Source organism: Macrobrachium rosenbergii, chromosome 2 (assembly GCF_040412425.1).
Source record: "Macrobrachium rosenbergii isolate ZJJX-2024 chromosome 2, ASM4041242v1, whole genome shotgun sequence".
In the NCBI taxonomy this organism is placed as follows: Eukaryota; Metazoa; Arthropoda; class Malacostraca; order Decapoda; family Palaemonidae; genus Macrobrachium; species Macrobrachium rosenbergii.
The window spans coordinates 86,202,902-86,228,013 of record NC_089742.1 but is presented as its reverse complement, the minus strand read 5'-3'; the positions used below and the strand labels follow the sequence as shown (position 1 = coordinate 86,228,013).

The window sequence follows — 25,112 nt, the reverse complement described above, 5'->3', positions numbered from 1 at the left end:
CCCTGTCAACCTGGAAATCTCACAAGCAAATAAATAAAATTTCTAAGAAAAATCATAACTGACATGCCTTTAAACGCAGTCAAAATTTCTTGAACTTCACTGGCTAAATAATTATATCCTCAGTAATTACTAGTTATAAAAGATTAACGTGTTTAACATATTTAACATATTTAAATAAAATTTTAACATATTTAAATAAAGTTCTCTAAAACTAACAGGAAATGACACTGCGAGAACTAAATAAATGATAAAAATCACCTTAACATCATCCATATAGTGACAACACACCCCCACTTAAGGATAATCATCTCATCATTTTTTTTGTTAATCTAATCTGCCGAGGTAATTGACACTAACACTGAGCTCTCCCGGAACTTGTAACTCTGGAGTGCCATGGCCTACCTCATGATCCCTGAATTTTCAGTCTTACATCTTTGGATGTAGGCAAGTGGTTTGTGGTCTCTTTGTGACATGAAATACACTCCACAGAAAAACAGGAGTCTCTTAACTACTAATATCATTTCTAAGAATTCCTTTGCATTTGTTTAGTAGTTGCACTCATTCTTCTCGAGTTTCTTGCTTGCATAAACAATTGGACGTATGCCATCAGTAAACTCTTGTGGAAGTATGCCTCCCAGTCCTTCATTTGATACATCAGTCCTAACAATGAAATCCTATTGAAGAAGGGTTATTCATAGTATCAATACATTTCTTAATGCTTGCTTCAATCCTTCAAATGCTTTCTGATGAAATTTTATGCATTCCACTTTGTTTGGTCGTCCCTTCTTCACTGGGTTGGTCAAAGGTAGGCCTACTGCAAGATTTGTGCAGTTGTTCACAAACTTCCTGACAATCAAAGGAATGACCGTACTTGTGCCTTGTCTCTATTAGTGATGCATCCTGGGTCTTCATCAGTCTGGCTTCATTCATGGCTAACCTTTCACAAGTGGCCTTGTGTCCCAGGAATTCTACTTCACTATAATGAATGTGAACTTGGAAGGTCGGTGAGTCATCTTACTTCTCTTATCCTCCGGAATAAGATTTGGGCCTCTCGATGTGTTCTGTTCGTGATGCTGTATGAGCTACCACAGCATCCATAAAAAAACCATTTTTATTAGCACCACCTAGGATCTTCCCCACCACACTATTGAAAATTGCTGCAGAGTTCATCTACCCAAAGAGCATCCTCTTGAACTAGCAACATCCACCTGATTCTGTGAAAGCTGACTTCTCATTTGATGCTTCTTCCATCAGGATCTGCGAATATCCCTTACTCAAGTCCAACTTGGAGAAAAATTTGTTTTCACAACCATCATCATCATAGCCTTGGGATCTTCCATCAGTTCACTGTCAAACTTGGTTATGGGTTTCGTTGATGGTAATCCACATAGACTATGTCTGATCCATCCTTTTTCCTTACCATCACTACTGGCAAACAGTATGTAGAATTGACCCTTAATGAACCCCTCTTCTAGCGTCTCCTCAACTTCTTCCTGAATCAGTTCCTAGTAGTATATGGTAAAGGATTTATTTTTGCTCTGACTGGCTGATCTGTTGTCATTTCAGTACAGTGTTCTCCCATCAAAGTCTTTCCTGGATTGCTGGTTAATGTTTTCATTTTCTTCCAGCAATGCAATATTTCCTTCTACTGCTTGCTTAGGCCATTGCTAATGTTGTCATCTTGGTACATCTTCTCTTCCTTGTGTGATTCAAATTATAACCAGCCCTCATTTAAAGGTGCCTGGTCCTAATCAGCTTCTTCCTTAATAATGGTCACATTCAGTCGTATCTCCTCTTTAACAATGGTTGCTGCTGCTTCATTCGCTTCCCTCTCATTGTAGGTAAACAGGATGCTTCAGTTTCCCACCAACATCAACCTTTATTATCCATTTCCTTGTTTGCATCTGTCAGCAATTATACTAAAAATTTCTGTCCTACCTTGAACTAATGATCTCTGGCACTCTTGTCATAGATATGCTTCAGGATTCCCTCTGCCACAAAGAGAAACTCTCTCATTGTCTTCATCCTCATAGTCTCTGGTCCATAATTCCTTAAGAACTGGCATCAGTCCTTTCATGGTCCTTCCAAACAGTACCCCAGACAGTAAAAATCCAGTGCTGAACAGTGATACTTCTTGATATGTGAACAACATGGCTGGTGGGAACAGAGCCCACTCCGTTAGTGTCCTCAAGTGCATATTCTTCAACTTAGATTTTAGAATGCTGTTCTTCCTTTCACATAATCCGTTTTATGGGTAAACTGGATTCTCAGTTGCTGATCATTTCCTTGGGAAATCCTACCCTGCTGAAAATGCCATTTTTTTTTTTTTTTTTTTTTTTAGGAGTGCCTCTGCCTTTGGGTATCTTGCAGCAAAGTCCACCACCATCAGGATGCACATGTTGCCATCTCTGACACTGTCAATATACGTCCAACCAGGTCGATTGCTACTCACCTTATAGCTCCTCCATTAATGGCATCTTTCCTTATGGTATTTTGATGCAGTCTGGTGATGTCTTCAAGAACTCCTTGGCAATGTCAACTGTCGGTTATAATCGTACAGTCAACATTCTTCTTAGTTCCAAGATGACCATCATCAATGGACTATGGTCCAACTATATTACTTAGGTACAATAAGCCTCTAGCACTAGAGGTTCCACACTTCTCCAGCCACGTTCCCCATTAGTTTGGCTCTCACCCACTGCTTGGCTAGACTAAGATCCTTCTTCTTGGCTTCTTTTCGCTGCCATATTACTACATGTGTAATGCTAGATGCTACAAACAGTGACTTACTGGTGTGTTTCTCTTGCTAGACTTGTAAAGTCCCCTCTCAACGGGTTTTCTTTGAAGAACCTCCTGTTTTCTACGGTTCCTTTTTCTTCTGACCCTAGGTCGCAGTACCTAGCTATATTTTTATTATGTAATTATGCATTTATTACCTACTCATTTGTGCCCTTATGTGTTGTGTATGTGTCAGAGCATTTTTGTGCCTAATTTATTAATTTTATTTTTGTCACGTTATCTGTATGTACCTGTCCTGTTTTGCATAGAGAATAATTGACCTCAGGTCACCTGTATGTCTTTGTATGTCTTTGTACTGACGTCCGCATGCAGCTTTATAAGCGGGCTGCTTCCTCAATAAACCAGCAGTAAATGTCTACCTGCTCTTTCTTTTGCACCCTCTCACAGTGGTGACCCCGGAGTGTTCCGGAGCCATTAACGGACCGAAACGGTGACTTGGTTTTCCCCGGGAAGCGTCCGCCCACTCGCATCGAAGGTCGAAGCTGTCACCAGGTTCCCCGCCCCTACCTCCATCAAGGGCATACAGGAATTCCTCGGGAGGGTCAATTACTATAAGAGGTTCATCCCCAGGATAACACACACAAAGGGCCCCCTCTCGGAGATCCTGAAGGGCCATCCGAAGACCTTAGTGTGGGGCCCGACCAGCAGCGGGCCTTCTCCCTGACGAAGGCCTCCCTCGCCAAGGCAACCGCCTTGGCCCACCAGGACCCCAACAGATGCCAGCAACATTGCCTGTGGGGCCATCCTGGAGCAGGTTGTCAACAGAGCCCCTCAGCCCATTGCCTTCTTCAGCAGGAAGCTCAGCCCCGCCGAGTCCCGCTATAGCACCTTCACCAGGGAACTCTGCGCAGTGTACCGGGCGGTACGCCACTTCAAATTCCTCCTGAGGGCACGCCCTTCACAAATTGGACGGACCACCAGCCGCTGGTCCACGCCTTCACAAAGCTGGGGGATGCATGGTCCTCCAGGCAGCAACGGCATCTCGCGGCCATCACAGAGTTCACCTGCACCATCAAGTATCTCCCTGGCAGGAAGAACCCTGTAGCGGATGCCCTCTCGAGGATCAAACTCAACGCAGTGCAGCTCAGGATCAACTACGAGGACCTCGCTCGGGAACAGATTCCAGCTTACTGCACCGCCATCATGTCGCTCAAGTGGAAGGACATGCCCCTCACTTCTGGGGGGCCAACACAGCTGAGCGACGTAAGCACCAGCCACCCCCGCCCACTGGTGCCCGCCTCTTTTCGTCTTCTAGTCTTCAACAGGCTGCCCCACCCCTCCGGCAGGACGACAGCCAAGCTGCTGGCAGAGAAGTTTGTCTGGCATGGCATACGGAAGGATACGGCGACCTGGGCGAGGCAGTGCATTCAGTACCAGACCAGCAAAGTAGGGCGCCACACCGAGTCGGGGGTGGGCGACTTCCCCCAGCCAGGAAGGTGTTTTGGGCACATCCATGTCGACGTAGTGGGTCCTCTTCCCCCATCAGGAGGGGCCAGGTACCTTCTGACAGTCGTCGACTGCTCCATCAGGTGGCCCGAAGCGACGCCCATGGAAGAAGCCACCGCCAGTGCGTGCGCCGAGGACCTCCTCTCCAGCTGGATCAGCCGGTTCAGTGTCCCGGACCATATAACAACAGATGGGGGCCCAGCCTCCCTGTTCGAGCTGTGGACCGCCCTGGCATGCCTGCTGGGGACCATTAATAGACAAATGATAGACAGAGAAAGAGATAGAGAGAGAGAGAATGAATAATAAAGAAACAAGACAGAGAGAGAGAGAGAGAGAGAGAGAGAGAGAGAGAGAGAGTGAGAGACAGAGAGTAACGAGCAGAAAGTGTCGTGAGTATGTAGCCAAAACACTGGTGCCAGAATAATTTAAGTGCAACCATTAAATACTGCCTACCCGTCTCCCCTGTGACCTGACCTTTCAACTTTTGCCGAAACCTGAAGACTTCTGGTGATGTCATTAGTCTCACCCACAAAGGAGGAATTAAGTCAATTAATCACACCCAAGGGATGTTGTTAGATAATCTTCATCCAATAAGGATGACTACAAGGCGGAACAGAAGCAATTGTCCGCCTACTGGTGGGATGGACATTCCCTTTGAAGAACTTTCGAGAAAGCAAGCTTGAAGGGAGAGAAGCAGATAGAGAATATCTGAGAGCCTTAGCGGAGTGAGTCAAGAGCCTCACCAGTTGTGGGTTAAGAAGATTCAAGAAAGGATCATACTTCGATTCGTAGTCATACTACCTAACTTGTATATATACTGTATTATTTTACTAGTGTGTTAATGAAGTAAGAAAACTGTACTGTGTCTTCCTAAGCCTCCTGAGACCCTAACAACTAACAATAAACAAAGCCAGAAACGATAAAGCAACTAGAAAGGAAATATAAAACTAATTCAAATAAGAAGCAACAAATCGTTACTATAACAAACATTACATAGATAACAATAATAAACTTCTTCACAAATTTAAATACCTCTAACCATGATTAAATATTCTAGAATTTCACTAACATCTAACCGAACAAATATATTCTTAATAATAAGCATCCGTACAAAACTAAAGTATTTAACTACAGTTCTGCAATAAAAAAAGTTCTTACTTATTCTCAAAAAACTGCAACATACATTAACAGTAGGCTACTTGGGGTAACTACCTAAAAGAAAACAATTTCTATCATACTATTAATACTTTGACAAAGAAGTAAAATTCGGATATCGTTTTGGATTTGCACTAGTGGACCTTTATGTCATCTTTATCATATCTTCTTTTGAAGACTACTTTAGTGGTTCAAATAAATAATGCTTTTTCTAACCACTAATCCAGGCTGGTCTCCTATTGCTGAAAGAGTAGTTTTTAAAATTTTGTCCCTTATAGAACGAACTTCTGTTTTATGCCACATGCCACAACCACCCTGAGTTCTGCTCAGCATTGGAACTCCGTGATATAGATGGTCTCGCATCAAGTGGAAGCACTGCTAGTAATTCGGACTGCCATCATTATATCATCCAGATATCTGTTTGGCAGAATTATTCAACAAATTTCATTAGTAACATCTATTAAGCTGCAATTTTTGACACACTGCAGATTACATTTAATACTGTTATAGTTCCTCAATACTTTTACTATAAGTAAAAATAAAAACTCAGTTAACTGACAATGCCAGATGAAAGACACATCCCAACAGCATCCACTTCTCTCTTCAGTATGGGAGAGTCTGTATCACTGAGCACATACCGGTACACTAATGGATCCCCCATAACAGCAAATCTCCATACTGGACCTGTTGCCTTACTTATGTTACCTAATACAAATAAAAAAACCTTATTAAGGATCACTTACAAGCAATATATCATACCTCCAATTAACCCTTTCACTGCATGAGATTAATCTCAGCCATTAAAAGGTCTCTTCCATGACATGGGACTTACCTCTTCAGTCATAATTCTCTTGGCTCCAGTTAAGCAGCTCATAATAAATAATGCCTTTCCCTTGCCACGGTAAGGAGCTTTTGTCTATATTCTAGCAACAAATGGCAACATTTTATTTCTAACTTACACAATAATTTCAGCACGAGAGATAGACCTTCAGTAACCATCATGAATTGGTATGATTCCAGCAAACCATATCTAGAACAGCATGTGCTAATACCTTGAATATCAATTTTGGATGCAATTTATTCACATAAAACTTATTTGCAGTGAGAGTTTTCTTAGGGCATACTTCTTCACTTAAAATGAAAATTTTATAAAAAAAAAAAAATATTTGGATGCTTACCTACTGTTAAAGTTACCTTACATCATAATGCTGTTAGGTGCGATCGGCATTCAAAATAAACAAAAGAATAATGCTTGGCTGAACCAGAAAGACTGTCTACATCACTTGTTTCCCAGCAAGTGGTGTTGAAATGTTTGCATTCTTTCAGAATTCTTCCTGAACACCCACTAAGACGTGGGGAGGCTGGGTAAGTTTTCACTTTAACAGTAGGTAAGTATCCAAATAATTGATTTGATAAAAATTTTCATTATTTTGGACGAACTTTACATACTGTTAAAGTTAGCTGATTACCATATTGAATGAGGATGGTTGGTTAGTGCAGGCAGAGAAACATCAACTCACCCAAGCAAACTAAAAGCTTATCTTACCAGTTGTGTGATCTTTCTTGTTAAGTACTGCCACTAGATATTGACTCCACAACAGGGTGCAAAGTCCTCGCAGTGAGATTTAGTGAAGGATCCCTCCAGAGAAAAAGGGCTCTATCTCATTTAGTACTAATGACTCCTGTGCTAAAGTCGAAAACCCACAGCCAACTGTCCAAAACTAGACAACAAATACCTTCAGATATGAAGGTACACTCTTACACCTTCATGCTCCCCAAACTATAAGAGAGAAAGGAAGATTACTCTCTTATTTGTCTCTGGAGCAAATTTTCCACTCTGGATGATAGGACTAAGGGCTTTCCAATTCCCATGTGCAATTTTGATGTATCACAATTAATGCAAGGCAGAAACTGAGATACTCGTACACCTCCATTGAGCTACTTTGTCAACTTTCTCCAGCAAGTTTTTTGAGTTAATTGAAAGACATGCTTACAGCACAGATGTCATGAGAGCAGTATACTGGGAGTTTTGTGTTGTGGGCTTGTCAACATAGATCAGAATGTCCAGCACCAAAGCCAGATGCAGAAGACAATCCTTTGCCCTCAAGAATGCCTGAAACAAGTTGGAAAGAATTAAACAGTCATCCAAGTATAAGAGAGCTTGGATTTCTAGCTGATGAATACATCCCGTGAATGACTAATGGCACCAAAGCACAGGTGAATACCCGTGACAGTGCTCAGATCAAAACACTGAATGTGTACCAGAAGACTTTCCCTTCAATGACAAAGCTTAGACACTTCCACGACTAAGGGTGGCTCGGGATGTGGAAGCATGCATCCCATACATTGAAAGACATCATCCAGTCACCCTTCAAGATGGCAACCAGGACTAAACTGGATGGTTCCATTGAAAAAGTAGCCAGACAAAAGAACTAGTCAACACTAGAAATGTCAGAGGCCTTGGAAACAATAATAAATGGTGACTGTAAAACCCCTATGACTTGCCTAAAACTGGCTCAGTCACCTTGCATAGGAACTATCTGATCTCTTCCTGCAAAAATTGGAAATTTTCTGCATGGTGAAGGTACACAGGAAAGGAAATTGGGGGAGCTGATAAGGATGGAGAACCTTGAAAACCTTCACCATCAAGGTTCTATTCTGAGGCTTTGCCAGACAATCCAAAAACTCTGTAGGCCTCTTACAGGACCTTGAAGGCTTGAAACATCAGTTACAGTTGCCTTTGTGATTCTTTCCCATAGAACGACAACCTTGATCGCCTCGAAAGGGATTACAGGAAGCAGAAGAACTCAAGGGTTCCTTAGGTCAATATTCCACACAGAACTTTAGTGCAGGACTGACTGCATATGCAGGTTCAAGACACTAGAAGGAAGACTTCAAAGAGTGTGCTAAGAAATCCTTCATCTTCTGAGTCGAGGCATCTCTCTCTCTCTCTCTCTCTCTCTCTCTCTCTCTCTCTCTCTATTTTTGTTTTTACCTAGCACAGTAAATGAGAAGTGATGCTAAGGCAATTTCTGCAAAAGTTTGTGCTTTATTTGAACAATATACTGACTTAAGTGTTTCCACCTCACTATTAAGCCAAAAGCATTACTGGTTTTGAGAGCTCTGAGTTTTATTGGGTCAAGCAACTGGAAAAAATATGCATCTTAAACAAGAGCAGGACAAAGATGTGTGTCATAACCTATGAAGCTTCATAAAACTGGAAACTGAATCATTCGAATTCCGAGACTGCTTTACAGGGTGATACCTTTGAGATTGCCTCAAAATGTGCCTTAACAGTATCAGATAACTTCAACTTCCTACTTGAACAAGAGCCATGGTAGAAGCCAACGAAAGAGAGCGTCGCTTAACAGGTTCATTATCAGTAAAAGGTGAGGATAAAACAAAGCAGTACATTCTGCCAAATGTAAAAATCCGATGGAGAATCCTCCAGTTCAGGATTAATATCTGTCAAGTCTGAAGAAAGAACTAGGGTGGCAGAACCAGCAAATCCGCAGACTGAGACAGTAAGGCAGCAGATGCCTGAGACAGTAACGTACCAGGACTACCAGCACTGACATCTTGAGAAGAAGTTAGGAAGTGCTGGATGGCAACAAGGGAGGAAGCAGGTGACTCACTACCAGATGAGATGATGGAAAGGAAATCGACAGTTGGACGGGGGAGGGCAGAGGGTTCTTGCATGACATCACGATGGTAGATGAATCATCCACCTCACACTTCAACAACAATCCAAAAGGGACGAAAGCTTTATCTCAAGAGACGACCCTGCTGAGGCAAAAGCAGAAGCCATCTGTGCAATAAATGGATTTGGTGGGGAGTTCTTGAGATGAGGAACATCTTACATTTCAGATTAAAAAAAAAAAAAACTATACATAGCATGAGGTACCTATTCTCTCAGACAGTCTCCCAGCAAATCTCCCACATTTCAGTTCTCAGTCTATTTCACACAAACTTCACGCACACTGTAACCAATTGTGTTTTTTTCACAGCTGTCACAAAGACTAAGTTGACAACACAGTTTGCATCAAAGATGATACAGAAGTCACTTGAGCATGAATAAAAATCAAACAGCAATGATTATCACATAATAACAATAATTTTTAAATAATAATAATTGGCAACACCTAATAAGTGGAACAAATTGTTCTGGACATATCATGAGGGCAATGTGTTTAACACATGAGAATTGACAGCGTCCCTAGATTCTTTAGGCTCTGCCAAAATGACTACATCAAAAAAATATCGTTTTGCACTCGTCAAGACTTTGTTACTGGAATGTTTACAGTTCTTCCAAAATTCCTTTCATATTTGTAATAAAAATCTTAATATATTATTCGGTCATTTCTTTTACAATACTATTTTCCACTTTCCACTTAGAAAGAACCATGCAACTGATTTTGTATAACTTTCATCAGTATAGCCATTATAGATGCTCGGCCAACACACATGTGGTCCCCACCTGTTGGCACCGTATCATACCAAGAGCATCAACAAATTAAACAATCAGTGACCAAAAACGAAATGAGTAAAATCATGGTAAAAAGGGTAAGACAAACCAAAGCATTTATGCACACATGCATACTAAACTGCATAGAAAACCCAAAAACGTTCTGACTGGCGGTATTTAATAACACAATAACTCAAGTTACTGAACATACAAAAACCAAACACATATTTACAGAATTGCTGAGATTAATGAAACGTTATCATAATGCAACAAACCATATCATTGATACTGAGAGAAAAATATACATATACAGATATCGATAACAGAAAAAAGGTCAATCATGAATACACTGAAACTCAAAAAGCTTTTGCAGTGGTACAAATAGATTTATATCTGTGTTTGATGAAACCATGAGAAGTAATAGAAATATGTTTGTGGCAATTGATGATTTGATAAGGTTTACAGAGATATTTCCTCGGAAAAGTAATATTGCTCAGTTATGTGCCCATGCATTTTTATGGTGGTTTTATATATCGCTATGGTATTCCGAAACTATCGATTTTAAGCTATTCAATCAATGTTGGACTCAAATGTTTCAGAGCTCGTTGAATATTTTATAGATATTTGGAAGATTAATACTTAAGCTTATGAAGTCCGTTCGAATTCTAGAGAGAATTAATATAAGGTTCCCGATGTTTACAGATCCGAATCGGGATTTGGAAATTCTTGCAAGTATTTGCTCTGTAAATTCTGCTTTTGTTCATTAAAATGTAACCTCATGAAGGTCTGTATGGATTCATATGATTTATTAATCTCTTTTTGGAGTGTTCATTTCTGATGAACCAAAACAGGATCAAGAGGGAAAGGTAAGGTCTGACTTACTAAGCAAGTGTTCTCTGATGTTTTAGCCATGAAAATATCAAGACAGATATCTCAACATCAGGTCATATGAAACTGCTGACAAGGTGTTTGTAAACGTACTCTAAATGTCAGGATTTGTCTTAAATAGAAGCTGTCTCCATAATTTTAAATGATGTTAACGAATGGAGTGAAAGTTAAAATTTAACAAGTCTGTACGGTTTATGAATAGTTCATGTTTCTCAGTTGCATGCTTGATTTAGTGTAAATTTGTTTCAGGTTAAGAATATGACTTATTATTTTTCTGTCTTATGTTTTGTCATTCATTTATGCTATTTTATAAGTGTATGCATATTAGCAATGAAATTCTGTTTCACTTAGCCTATGCTTACAAGTTCCGAAACGATTAGTGTAATAATAATAATAATAATAATAATAATAATAATAATAATAATAATAATAATAATAATAATAATAATTGCAGTCGTGCTGTTGTTTGATGGTGGCTATTCAAGCGAAAGTTCTTTGTTTGTTAAAGAAGAGACGTATTTTCCCGGTAATGAGTCTCGTAGATTTATCACATTACACATTGATAAGAATTTTTTTATTATATAAGTTGGTTAACACTAATTACAACCAATTAAAGGTTTAATACTATTGATCAAAAGAGCAAAGCCCTAAATATGTTGGAATCATATTAGCCTACACCTTCATGAAGCTTATGAAGTCAAAATTAAAGTTCTATGGCTTCTGTTTAGTTCGAATCGACTGTTCCATTCGAATCCAGTGTCGTATATGTATTTCTTATCAATCGCCACAGTAGTTGGCGGTTAGTAAAGTCCAGCCAACCTGAGTAGCCTACATAAAAACACCTACGTTGTCCCTTTATAACTTTGGAAACATTCAACTGATCGGGATGAAACTCTGGCTTCAAAGGTTTCCCATTAAGGTCTCTAATCGTGCTCAATTTAATCGAAATCCATTCAGCCATTCCGGATATGCAGATATCGATTTTTGGCGTTTAGGGGATGTGGTGGGGGTGGGTGGGTGAGGGACCCAGCATATCTGTGGAGCAATAACGGTAAAAAATACAACCGTAATCTGTAGGGGTGCCTTTCGGGGTTTATTTTTTTAAATAATGCAATTTAAAGTTATAGTGGGCCATTCAAATTAGCCACCAAACTTCCAATTTACTGATGCTCGGGCGCGGACTGCTCACGAGTATTAGAAGAGACGCCGTTTCCTTAATGTGAGTGAAATCGTTCGTTATCTTACGTAACATTTTTTTTTTTTTATCTAGATGAGAATCAAATGTCTCTTATTTTTCCGTTACTGTATTTCCAGATACTACATTATTTTGGAAATCAAGTTAAATTAACAAGTCCCTTTTCTTAACAATTTTTTTTATCTATGGGAAGTCATTTTACTCTTGAGCTGGTGTCATGAATGATCATCAAACTTGAAAGGTTTGCAGTAGCAAGTGGATGCGAGACTTACAGCGCACGCTGTTTTCGACAAGTGTCAAGTCATCCTCTTCATTAACTGGATAAACCTTCGGTCAACAAAGGTTTGTCCAGTTAATTTTTAAGTCTAATTTAATATATTTCTCGAAAAGCGTTAACGGCAGTTTTTAGTTTTCTGTAAAAGAAAACTATTGAGATGGCTTTGTCTCTCTGTCCGCCCTCATATCTTTAAAGTTACTGAGGCTAGAGTGCTGCAAATTGGTGTGCTGATCATCCGCCCTCCAATCATCAGACATACCAAATTGCAGCCCTCTAGCCTCGGTGGTTTTTACTTTATTTAAGGTTAAGTTTAGCCATGCGTCTGGCAACTGAAAGTGACCACTATCAGTTGTATCTGAGAGTTTCATACTGCAGCACATCGAGAGGCTCATAATGATGTCAATCGAAGATAGTTACAACGAGATTGTGACACTGCGGCTTTATATGCTGTACAGAAACCTCGATTGCGCTAAAGAAACTTTAACGCATTTTTTACTTGTTTTAAAAGCAATGAATTTCCTGCATTTTGACATGAAAGAAACTAGTACCACTTGCATCTGTTATGATTGGTGTTTTTACATCTGTCTATCAATAAAATTTTATGTTCTTTTTTGTGGCTCTTGGTAAGTGTAATAGTATTTGTAGGTAATGTATTTTTATTGTAGACACCCGTTATTAGGTCTATTGTAAAATATCAGTGACATGCATTGCTAGGCTACGACAGGTCTCACCGCTTGGAAAGTTGATTCCTTCCATCTTTTGATCTTAAAAGCATAGACCGAAGTTTATTTTCTCAATCAATTTCACTTCGATCGGAGGTCATCTATCTCTGATATTGTGGTATTGTGTTCAATGTCCTTCTTTCTTTTCCTTATAGGTCTAACACCCGAAGCTTTAAGGGAATGTATTGTAGTACTGTCAAGTTTCTATGACTCGGTAATCGTAGGCCTATTAGCGTCTAGCATGAGTTTTTTATCCAATAATCTTTTAAAATTTCCCTTACGACTCATATGACTAAAAGCATTTTTTTTTTTTACCAACAAAGTGCAAATTTAATGATAAAATATTTGATCAATCATCAAGGTAAGGAGGCAGTTCAGGATGCCAAGGAAAAACACAATGATGTGTATGGAGCACAAATATGCAACCTTATGAAGTGCCAAATCTGTTTTACTCTTCATATTTTTGTGTAGGCTATAGGTAAAACTTGGCCATCCATGTATTTCGATCAAGAAATCCAAATGATGACCCTAGAGGAGGAGGAGATCACGTACCAGAACAGTAGCTAACATTGCCGTATATGATAATAATGTAAGAGACCCATCGCACCGATGTCGGGCTCTTTCGAGCACACGTGCGCATGCGTGCTTCATATCTTCGGAGGGACCCAGACAAAGGAGGGAACAAGAACATCTCGTTTTCTCTCAAGGAACGCAACTTCCGCCATACAATATTTCCGTCTGTTTCTCCCTAACCATTGTTGTCTTGATTTATGTACAATCACCACTACTTGCATTACCATGCAAGCATTCTAATCATGTACTCATAATGTTCCACCGAATCTTCTGTATCAAACTGTATGTATGTTTCTGTTTGTGAAGACGCCAAACGTCTCGCCATTTCACATATATTATGCTACTGCATTGTAATCATTAATCTGTCTCGAATCTCATGCAATTGGCCATATGTAGAATTTCCTGGCCTTTCCATTGATATATGTTTTATCACTGTACATTTATTATGTCTCTCATAATCACTATCTGTTTGTCTGCCGACAAACACAGATGTCCGAAACATTGCCTCTGTTTTGCTCTGTCTGTGTGTAGACGCTACTTTGCGGCTTGCACAGTCCAATAACAACTTTGAAGATTCTGTACATTCATTCAGTAAGGAACTACCAATAAACCAATCAACACCCAGCCAGTATGTCACTCAATCCCGTCCTTACAATAATCTCTGGCGGCCATTCAGACTGAAGCTGCTCTCTCTCTCTTCTTCTTCTTCTTCTTCTTCGTTTTAACGTGCTTTTTTCCCATTTTTATTTGGGGTAAGCACGATGCCTTCTTTTTGAAGGACTTTGATTTGGCGGTGGGGTAGGGCATATCCTCAATTGGCTGCCCTGCCTGACATCGCTTAGACCCCGGTAACGAATGTGTACATGTATTGTACCAAATCCCCAGCTCCCTTCCTCCCAGCAGCGAGATATGTGAGGTGTCTGTTATGTTTTTAGAAGATGTTGGAGTGGCTTTGTTTATGTGTTTATTAGTCTGTAACACCCATTTGCTTTCAGCAAACCTATCCGTTGATTACATACGTAATCCCGGGGTGTCTACACGGATAGCAAAGTGTCCACCTTCTCTGACCGGTCGGCTTAAACACTGATGATATTTTTTCTAACAAGCTTTTATTCCCTCACTCCCGCTGTACAGTATATGGAGGTAATGTAGCTTCCCCTTAATTATTGCCAGATTAGAGAAGTATTATTATATTATAGTACTTTTCCTCTTGTTCAACAATATGCATTAATCCTAGAGGAGTAGAAGAGAGCTTTTACATTGTGTATGGAAAAGGGAAAGCCCTTCCACGCTCGGAAAAGACAACTGATCAAAAACCAATGAGCACTTCAAATATGATGGAGAGCCCCTACACGCATCATAGTACCTATAAGAAAGTATGCTAATCTATATCCAATCATATGAAGATATTTGACAATCAGGCACGCTGTCCTATTCCACCTAACGGGTGATGGGTGGCGACTAGGCCTAGGCTAGCCTAGATCCTGGACCCGGGGAACCCATAGTAAATAGGCTAATAATATAATCTATTCAACTCTTACCTGTAGTACATAGCTTAATTTTTATTTTTTTATACATCAACCTCCATGGTAGTTGGCCCTTTATAACTTTGGAAATATTCAGCCAAGCAGGATGAAACTTTGGCTTTAAAGGTTTCCCACTAAGGTCTCTAATTGTGCCAGATTTCATCGAAATCTGTGCACCCTTTCCGAAGATCCAGATATCGATTTTCGGCATTCAGGGGATGTGGTAGTGGGTGGGTGGATGAGGAACCCAACATATCTGTGGAGCAATAACGATAAAAGATACAGCCATGATACTTAGTTTTTCTGAAAGGTCGTATTCTGGAGGGGTGCCTTTCGGGGTTTGTTTTGTGAAATAATGAAATTTGAAAGTTACGATGGGCCATTCAAATTAGTCCCCAAATTCAAATTTCCTGATGCTCAGGTACGGACTAATCACACCATTAGAAGAGACGCCTTTTTTTTAATGTGTGTGAATAGCAACTGGTGTTAAGACAAGTTGGCTGACTTACTATCTTAATTAAAGATAATCACACACATTGAATTTACCAACACGATTTTGGTTTTTGCGATCATTGATCGACCCTAAATAAAGATCCTCAATAGTTAGAATGTTTTCACACACACACACACACACACACACACACACACACACACATACATATATATATATATATATATATATATATATATATATATATATATATATATATATATATATATATATATATATATATATATATATTGTATAATTATGCAACAAACGAGCTGAGCTAACCATAATCACGGAGAAGCCACATAGGTCTAAGAGAACTATATCTAAAATCTAATTAACCCCATTCCTTTGTTATCACATTTTTCTAGATTTAGGGCGTTGCCATTGCAAAAAAGGACTGAAATCGCAAGCAAAAAAGTGTACAAATCACAAAAAGGGTAGTAAAGTCCAGCCACAAGAGACAGATATGGAGTCAGGGGATACAAAGAAGCGGGTAGGGCGTACTCCGCAACCCGATAAATCACGAAAGCGAAAAGTAGAAGTAGGAGTCTTTTCTCAATCAGTATAGAAAGTGAGTGCCATTATAATACGCCTATTGAATGTGAAAATTATGCAAGAGCGCCTGATTCATGTACCACCCAACACTGACCCAGCACAGATTTTTGTTGAACATTACGCTAGTCTCTGCAACTGCAACAACAACAATCGGAATGAGTTCGCCAATATTATTCTCGACGATAAAAAAAAAAATAAGAAAAACCACCCCAAAAAAAAAATGCTACAACAAATAAGTATTACTAGAAGAAGTGGCAGTGTCTATCTCTTCAGGTACGGTTAGCGCTGTGCATGTTATAATGGCACTCACTTTCTATACTGATTGAGGAAAGACTCCTACTTCTACTTTTTGCTTTCATCATAATTTATCAGGTTGTGAAGTAAAGCCCTACCCCTTCCTTTGTATCCCCTGACTCCATACCTGTCTCTTGTGGCTGGACTGTAGCCTACTACCCCTTTTGTGATTTCATCACTTTCTTGCCTGTGATGGTACTAAATCTGAAGGTATCGGTTGTTGTGTTTCCTAAGAGTTATGACATTTATGATGTTGTTGATCTCAATGACTTCAGTAATGGTGATCATCCATTGAATTTATGTGTATGTTCAATATACCTTTTTGCCTTTCACTCATCAACACTGCAACTATTGTCGGATCTAAGTCACGAGGATGGTTAGCCTTAGGTGGCTCACACATTTCTTTATTTCATGCTGTCAACGAATCTTGTAGGTTATAGGTGGCATATTACTTTATTTCATGCTGTCAACAATACTTGCAAGTTAAAGGTGGCACATTTCTTTATTTGATGCTGCATATAATTCTTGCAGGTTAAAGTTGGCATACTTCTTTATTTGATGCTGTCAACAATTTTTGCAGGTTAAACCTTGCATATTTCTATAGAGCCTCGATGGCTCGGTTGGTATTTCGAGGGTTCAATCCCGCTGCCACCAGTCAATACTTTGCTATCCGTGTAGACACCCCAGGATTACGTATGTAATCAACGGATAGGTTTGCTGAAAGCAAATGGGTGTTACAGACTAATACACACATAAACAAAGCCACTCCAACATCTTCTAAAACAGACGCCTCACACGTCTCGAACACCCGCCCAGTTCTCCTCGTGCTGCTGGGAGAAAGGAGCGGGGATTGGTAATACATGTACTTTTATCTTGATGCTGTTGCGACCTACCCCACCGCCAAATCAAAGTCCTTTGTGCACCCCATGGGGAAGAAAAGCACGTTAAAACGAAGAAGAAACCTTGCATATTTCTTTATTTGATGCTGTCAATGAATCTTGAAGGTTAAAGGTGGCATATTTCTTTATTTGATGCAGTCAACGAATCTTGTATTTTAAAGGTGGCACATTTCTTTGTTTGATACTGTCAACAATTCTTGCAGGTTAAAGGTTGCATATTTCTTTATTTGATGCAGCCAACGAATCTTGCAGGTTAAAGGTATATTTCCTTATTTGATGGTGTAGGCAATTCACGCAGGTTAAAGGTGGCATATTTCTTAATCTAATAATGTCAGCAATTCACGCAGGTTAAAGTGGCACATTTCTTTAACTGATGCTGTCAACAATTCTTGCAGGTTAAAGTTGGTATATTTCTTTATTTGATGCTGTCAACGAATCTTGCTAGTTAAAGGTGACATATCTCTTTATATGATGCTGCCAACAATTCTTGCAATTGAAAGGTAACATATTTCTTAATTTGATGTTGTCAATGAATCTTGCAGGTTAAAGGTTGCATATTTCCTTATTTTTCAACAATTCACGCAAGTTAACGGTGGTATTTTTCTTTACTTGATGCTGTCAACAATTCTTGCAGCTGAAAGGTTGCATATTTCTTTATTTGATGCTATCATCGAATCTTGCGAGTTAAAGATAAGCATAATTATTTGATGATGTCAAAAATTCTTGCAGGTTAAAGGTTGCAAAATTCTTTGTTTCATGCCACCAAAGAATATTGCAGGTTAAAGGTAGTATATTTCCTTATTTGATGCTGTCAGCAATTCATCCACGTTAACGGTGGCATATTTGTTTTACAGCAGTTCATGTAGGTTAAAGGTGGCATATTTTTTCTATTTGATCCTGTCAACAATTCTTGCAGGTTAAAGGTGACATATTTCTTTATTTGATGCTGTCAACGAATCTTGCAGATTAAAGGTTGCATTTTTTTCACTTGATGCTGTCAACATTTCTTCCAATTTAAAGGTTGCATATTTTTTATTTGATGCTGTCGATAATTCTTGAAGGGTAAAGGTTGCATATTTCTTTATTTGCCAACAATTCACCTGGGTTAAAGGTGGTATGTTTCTTTATTTGACGCTGTCATCAATACTTGCAAGTTAAAGGTAGCATATTTGTTCATTTGAAGCTGTCAACAATTCTTGCAGGCTAAAGGTGGCATATTTCTTTATTTGACGATGCCAACAATTCATACAGGTTAAAGTGGTATATATCTCTATATGATGTCACCAATTCATGCAAGTCAGAGGTGGCATATTTCTCTATTTGGTGCTGTCAACAATCCCTGCTGGTTAAAGGCGGTATACTTATTTATTTGATGCTATCAACAATACGTGCAGGTTAAAGTTGGCATATTTCTTTATTTGATGCTGTCAACGAATCTTACAGATTAAAGGTCTCCAGGTATGTGCTTGCGTCACCACTGTAGTCAGCAGGTTATGTTGTGATGGTGAATGACGACTTCAACTTTGGTGAGATGTCGAGTGACGGCTGCGTACACGTGGTCTACAAATACTCCTACCAATGTGTGATCATCTTAAAGAAAATGTATTCACTGTGTAGAACAGCTTATAGATGATGTGATCGTGGTGAAGGTCCCATCGTTTAGTCCAGATATCAAAAAGAGGAACAGGTATATTAATTTTTTCGACATTGTGCATTACAATGTTCACAATATTAATGATGTTGTAAATTCCTGGAAAGTTTGAAAAATATCAAGACTGAAGGGAGTTATGTAAAAAAAAAGAAAGGAAAGGACAGGATGTAATAATATATATGAAATGCTTCGTGCTTCTAAAAGAGGGGCCAACTCTAGTATGTGCCTAGAAATTGCTGGATGCAGAAAATGAGCTGGCGTTAGGACCGTTAACATTACCATTCAGTTTGTGTTGCAAGTTTTCTGGTATTTATTTATGTTTGGTTATTCCAAATGGTTAATAATTTTATAGACTGATAAGTGTTGATGTACTGTTAATGGAATTCAGTATGTCCCATAAAGGTATATATATTCTATAAAGAATTTCAGTAATTTATTATTCATTTCTAGAATGACTTTGGATTTGAAGGTATATGTATCTATTTGGTAATTAATGTTCCTGTCTTTATATTGACAATGAACTTTTCTTTGCAACTTGGCAGTCGTAAATATGAGTTTTTGTTACTTATGTACATTATATTCATTATGATTTCATTACTGATACTCTATATATGACATCCACACAACACAAGGAGTGAAGAAGGAAGAAGTGCTGCTAGTACAAATAGGTACAGCTATCAAAAGGTGAGGAATACGAGGGAATGGGGAGGAGGATTGGGTAAGAAGGGAAGGGTTAACATCAGAAATGGAAAGAACAAATGTTCATACAAGATGAGTAAATGATTACACAACTTATAGTGCAGCAGATTGCTGTAAAAATCGTTCAGATAGTGAAACAAGCATGAAATTTGGCACAAACATTTCTAAGACTACGCTCTCTTAGAAAGGGCGCTGGCCACCTGAAAATCAAGATGGCGGCTATTTTTCAAAATGGCCGCCATCTATGTTGAGATTCACTGGTTTGGGAGCATCTATTGGATGGAATATGCCAGTTTTTTTTTTTAAACCTCGACTTTTAGGTTATAAAATGTTCCATACCACACATTTTATTGAAAACCCTTACTAAATGAATTGTAACCAAGATGGCGTACAAAATGGTTGCCATAAAAGTTTTTTTTTCTATCCACAGCGCTAGCAGACATAGAGACCAACTGTTTTTATTTAATGGTATATTCATGTGATCAGACAGTTTAACTAATATGCTATTTTCAACTGAAATAGTAATGGTATGGTCACATACAACATTGTGTCTAAGACTGTAACCATAAAAAGAAAAGAAGAGAAATACGGACTAAACGCAACCAATCTATGTATAGGTCTCTCAACCTACACCTTTGAAAATTCGAGGATAAGAAGGTAGGCATAGCATGACACGTTGGATGCTCAAGCTAGATTATCTACTGAAGAGAGGCAATATTTATCTAGACTTCATTTGCAAGTGCACAGAGCTGTGCAGGAAGACCCAGCTTGTAGCACTTGCACCTTTCCCGACAGCCTGCTTTGCATCCACATTTGGTAAGCTGTTGGCAACTCTTGGCTAAGGGCGAGTTGGTTGTCCAGAGGACTTGCCATGCTTCACCAGACTTTTGCCATCCCTACTCAGCAGGGTTCTCTGGCTGTGGCTGACACTGGGTGGCCTGCCCCCACACACAACCAGCCTGGTACGCAGCACGCTTGGTGTGTTGGAGGAGAGCTCCCCTGGTTGGTGGAATGGCCTCATATGCCCTTTGTTTTCTGGCAAACATATCAAGTCTAGCCTCATCCACAGTGCCAGCAGTGCTGGATCTTTCATACATAAGTATGACAAACCTCTCCAGGACCTTCAGGTCACTCTCTTCCACTCTGAGAGGGTAGTGACTCAGTTTGGAGAACACAGTGGAGGCCTCTGGAAAGATGTTCCATGTCTGCCAGGCAGTCTTCTTGCCCTTGCTCCGGAAGGCTGACACTGTATCACAGCCTGTGAACGCATGGAAGAAGAGCATGCCATTCACCTTCTCCTGGCCCAGAGAGTTGCACAGGTCATGCACAACAATCCAGCGCAGGCTCTGGCCTTGGCCAAATGCCACCCATAGCTTCTCTAGCCCTAGATTGTGGAGAGTGGAGAAAGCACTGACTGCAACGACAAGAACATCTGTGTCATTTGCTTTAACCGTGATGGTCTTGCCTCCATGTTCTGTGGCATATTTGGCATGGAGAAAGATGCGGGTGTCAGCTTCCTCATGAGAGCACTTTTCCAGTCCCTGAAGACTAGCCTCATGAGTGCTGAGGACAGCAGACCCTTTCGTGGCAATGACAACATTTGTGGCAGACATCTGGGCAACTTTGTCTGCCAGGAACTGGAACAACTCTGTCTTGTTGGCATCGTGTCTTAGGAAATTGCGCCAGTTGGATGGAATTGTGTTCTTGTCTGTCACCTTGCGCCTTCCTCCTTGACCACGTTGGAGCCTGGTCTCAGCTTTGAGGCTGGATGTATTGTATACATCAAATACAAGATGTGATGATGTGTACTTGCTGCTATAGGATTGTATCACAGGCAAGAAGTCGCAAAGTGCATAGCCCTCAAAGGTCTTTCCTTTCTTTGGTGGCAAGGCATGGACCAAAGCTGATCCATCTACAATGAGGACATCAGTCTTTGGTTCTTTGTCTTCTAGTGTAACATGACTCTCCAGGACCGAGGTCAGCTGAGACTTCTGACATGTGTACAGCCTACCACCCTCACTAAGGGAAGCTGGGAATGTTTGATTCTCGTGCTGGAAGAATTCCTGCAGATCACATTCACGGCTCTGACAGGATATAAATAGCTTTGAGAAAAGCTGGCAATCCTCCTTCAGAAGTTTCTGCTTTGACTGTTCTACAGGAGCAGCTTCTTGCCTGAAGAAGTCAGTTCTGTTCTTCTTTATCGGCTCATAGAAGGAGACTGCATTGTTTGCCAAAGAGTCTGAAAACTTCTGAAATTTAGTGCGGCCTCTGTCAAGGTGTGTCTGTAGAAGTTCTGCTGAGCTGGGGTGGGCAATGTCTTTGTTGTCAATGGAATACAGATCCTGGCTCTCTTCCTGAAAAAGGACTTCCCAAGTGTTGCAAAGCCAATGACAGCTTGCTGACTCTCTCCAAGAATGTCTTCTGCGCATGAGGTGTTTGTTCATGGTGTGTTGTCTGCTCATTAGACTCCTTACTTTGAACCTCTGTTTCGTATGCAGACACCAAGCGGATGATCTCTGGGCCAGCCACCATCCATCTTCTGAGTGCTGACGGATCTTCAGTCAGCCCAATGGCTCCGCCATCAGCCTTTATAAAGGAGAGGAGGCACAGAATTTCGTACACAAGCCTCAGAAAATGTGCCATCAAACCGTGACTGATGATCAAGTATAGACTTTCTGAGAATATTTGCTGCTTTAGCAATGATAACTGCCTCTGAAAGATCAGATGATTGAGCAAGTGCTTTTCCCACATCCTTTTGAAATGCAAGTAATACATCTCTGCCAGATTTATGAGCCTCAAGTTCTGGAATTTCTGCCAGAAGTTTGTCTTTGAGTCTCGTGGAATTTACACTTGGTGACTCTACACCTAATTGTTCCAGACGTTGTTGGTAGAGGTGGCAAATATCTGCCAGCCGAAATGTGACTGGATCATCTGAACAAAGGTTGTTTTCAACAATGTATGTCATCAGTTCTGACAGAACTAGTGGATACACATCTGATTCTGACTCAGTGCTACCTTGGTCTTTCTCAAGGCTCCTCAGGTAGGACCTTTTTCTGTTGTAGAGGGCACAAAGACAGGCATGGTGATACTTAAACTCCTGTGCAATGACATCCCCACCAGTCAACTTAGCAAGGAGCTTGCCATCACTAAGTATCTCTGCACATTCACGCAATTTCAAGTCAAGGCCCTTAGTACTAGCCTGTCTGAGATCAGATGCAGGTGCCACTTTCTCACAGAAAATGCAAACTTCATTGTCATGACTGGTTCGGCGCAGTTTTGCACGACTAGTCTCAGTGTTGCTGGTCTGGTCATTGGATTGTCGCTTTCTTGCACGGTCCAGTTTAGTGTTGTTAAACAACAAGCGACAGTTCACATGGTATTTTGCTGCATTTTTCCTGAGAGTGGCCTCTATGCCATCACCTTCATCCAGCCTTGCTGGATCCATTATCAGTGGCATTTCATTAATTTCACTGAACATGGGAATGTTCCTTGCCAGCATTGTGTACCCATCATGGTCTAGGACATGATGACTTGGAGGTGATGTCAAGTGCTCACCTCTTTTGTCCTTCTGACAAAGACAACACAAACTCCAGTTTGTTTTTCTACTGCTCAATATTGGATTGGCATCACATTCTGCCATGATTTCACTTTTGATTAAGGCCGAGGGGTTATCCTTTTACCACCTTAAACAAAGCACACATTCCTGTATGGGATTCAACTAGGTTCGGTCTCCCTACACCTAGCCCGATCATTCATCCAGTGCCATTTAAGTCCCGTGTGATCTGTACACCATCCGGGTAAGTACATGAACCATCATGTACAGCCCCCATACCCTTGGCTCGGCTCTCCCGCTGGCACATCCTGTCTATTCAGGTGCGGCTATCTAACTATAGCTGGTCTGGGGCTGTTAGAAAGCATTTGGGACACTAAACTAAACTATACTACAACTACTAGTCTAAGACTACAGGATTAGTAAAGCTGGATTAGCTGGCACTGAACCCCATGCTGAGTTACACAGCAGTGATGTCACCAGTGTGCCCTGGTTGTGTGCAGACATACACTCTTTTACATTTATTAATTTTCCTTCAAAATTGATGAGTTATTCGAAAGAGATGGCCTCATTAGGATCTAAAACCACAGAAACCAAGATCCATGCTTAAAACGATAATTGTTGAACGGGCATTATTTCTCATTATAATTATTGTTTCTACCTTTTCTTGGCAGCCATATAGCCCCATATTTAAAGGTAAACTGTACTGGGAAGCTACAGAAACATAATATTCACAAGAAATAGTATGGAAGAGCTTTACCATATTGCTAGAAGCAAATACATGCCATTCTAGTGAAAAATTAGCCAAAATCTGTCGATACTGGCCGCCATCTTGGAATTTGGCCGCCATATTAAATTTTTTGCGTGGCCAGCGCCCTTTTCTGATAGAGGGAACTTTAAAGAGCACTTGTGCAAAATTTCATGCTTGTTTCACTATCTGAACGATTCTTATGAAATATGCAATTATCTGCTGCACTATTAAGTACGGTCACGCAGTTTAGAAACTACCAAATTAACTGGAATGCTATGCCTGTATAACCTAGATAACTCAACAGTATGGCACATATCACTGTTACTCTCAACACATGATGATTAGGTGTGAGTTAGATGATGCAAGTGCTTACGTCTACCGAATAAATCTTTGAAAACAAGTCAATTTTGAGATGGTAGACTGTTGAGAGAGAGGCGACAAAGTGCACAGACCTCCATCACAAGACACACCTTGGTTCCCCAGCGGAGGAGAAGACCCACTGTCCCAAGGCAGCCCAGAGACCAGATTACAGACAGTAAAGGCTCTGACACCTTATCCTCGAGGGGAGAGAATGAGGTCGATCACTACAGGGGAATCCACGATCCTTACCGAAGATATACTCAGTCAAGTGCCTAAGAGGCAACAGAAGTAAATTCATGTCTTCCACATGTTTAATCATCCTTTTCTCATGAACCACAAAGGGAGCACTAGAAGACGGAGGTGAAGGAGTGGGAGAAGCAACACTGGAAGGAGAAATGGAACAGATACAGTAGACTTACAGCCAAACCTAACTGGATGTCTATACAATCTGTCGGCCTCTTGTGTCTTTCAATGCTTCACAAAATTATTCATTCTCATCAAAGACTCTTTACATTCTTCACAACGAGAAGAAAATCACACTCAGTACCCTTACTGGTAACACATACGGTATGACCAACATGCCCAACCGAACATATCTGGATTACACAACTCTCATTCCTGCACAAACTAATGCTTTTATTTCTGCTTGCTGTAAATGACAGCATTCAAAACAGAAAACAAGCACAATGCCGTACAGGAGAAAATCAGGCAAAATATAATAAAAATTAGTACAGCCAATTCACACCACACAAATGCGGACATGGCAGGAAAAATTCTGATAAAAATGTAAACATTCTACCAACACCTGGTGGAA

General features: G+C 40.2%; 2 protein-coding genes across 2 annotated transcripts in view; both read right to left on the bottom strand.

The window, feature by feature from the left end:
• The window catches only part of LOC136849275 (uncharacterized), a 44,650-nt gene extending 31,012 nt beyond the window's left edge, over positions 1-13,638 (bottom strand). Inside the window, exon 1 of the mRNA XM_067122575.1 lies at positions 13,500-13,638. Within this exon, the coding sequence (XP_066978676.1) occupies positions 13,500-13,638 (139 nt within the window). The remainder of the gene's footprint in view (positions 1-13,499) is intronic.
• The window catches only part of LOC136843440 (uncharacterized), a 109,950-nt gene that overhangs the window by 78,269 nt on the left and 6,569 nt on the right, over positions 1-25,112 (bottom strand). The gene's annotated exons all lie outside the window — the stretch shown is intronic.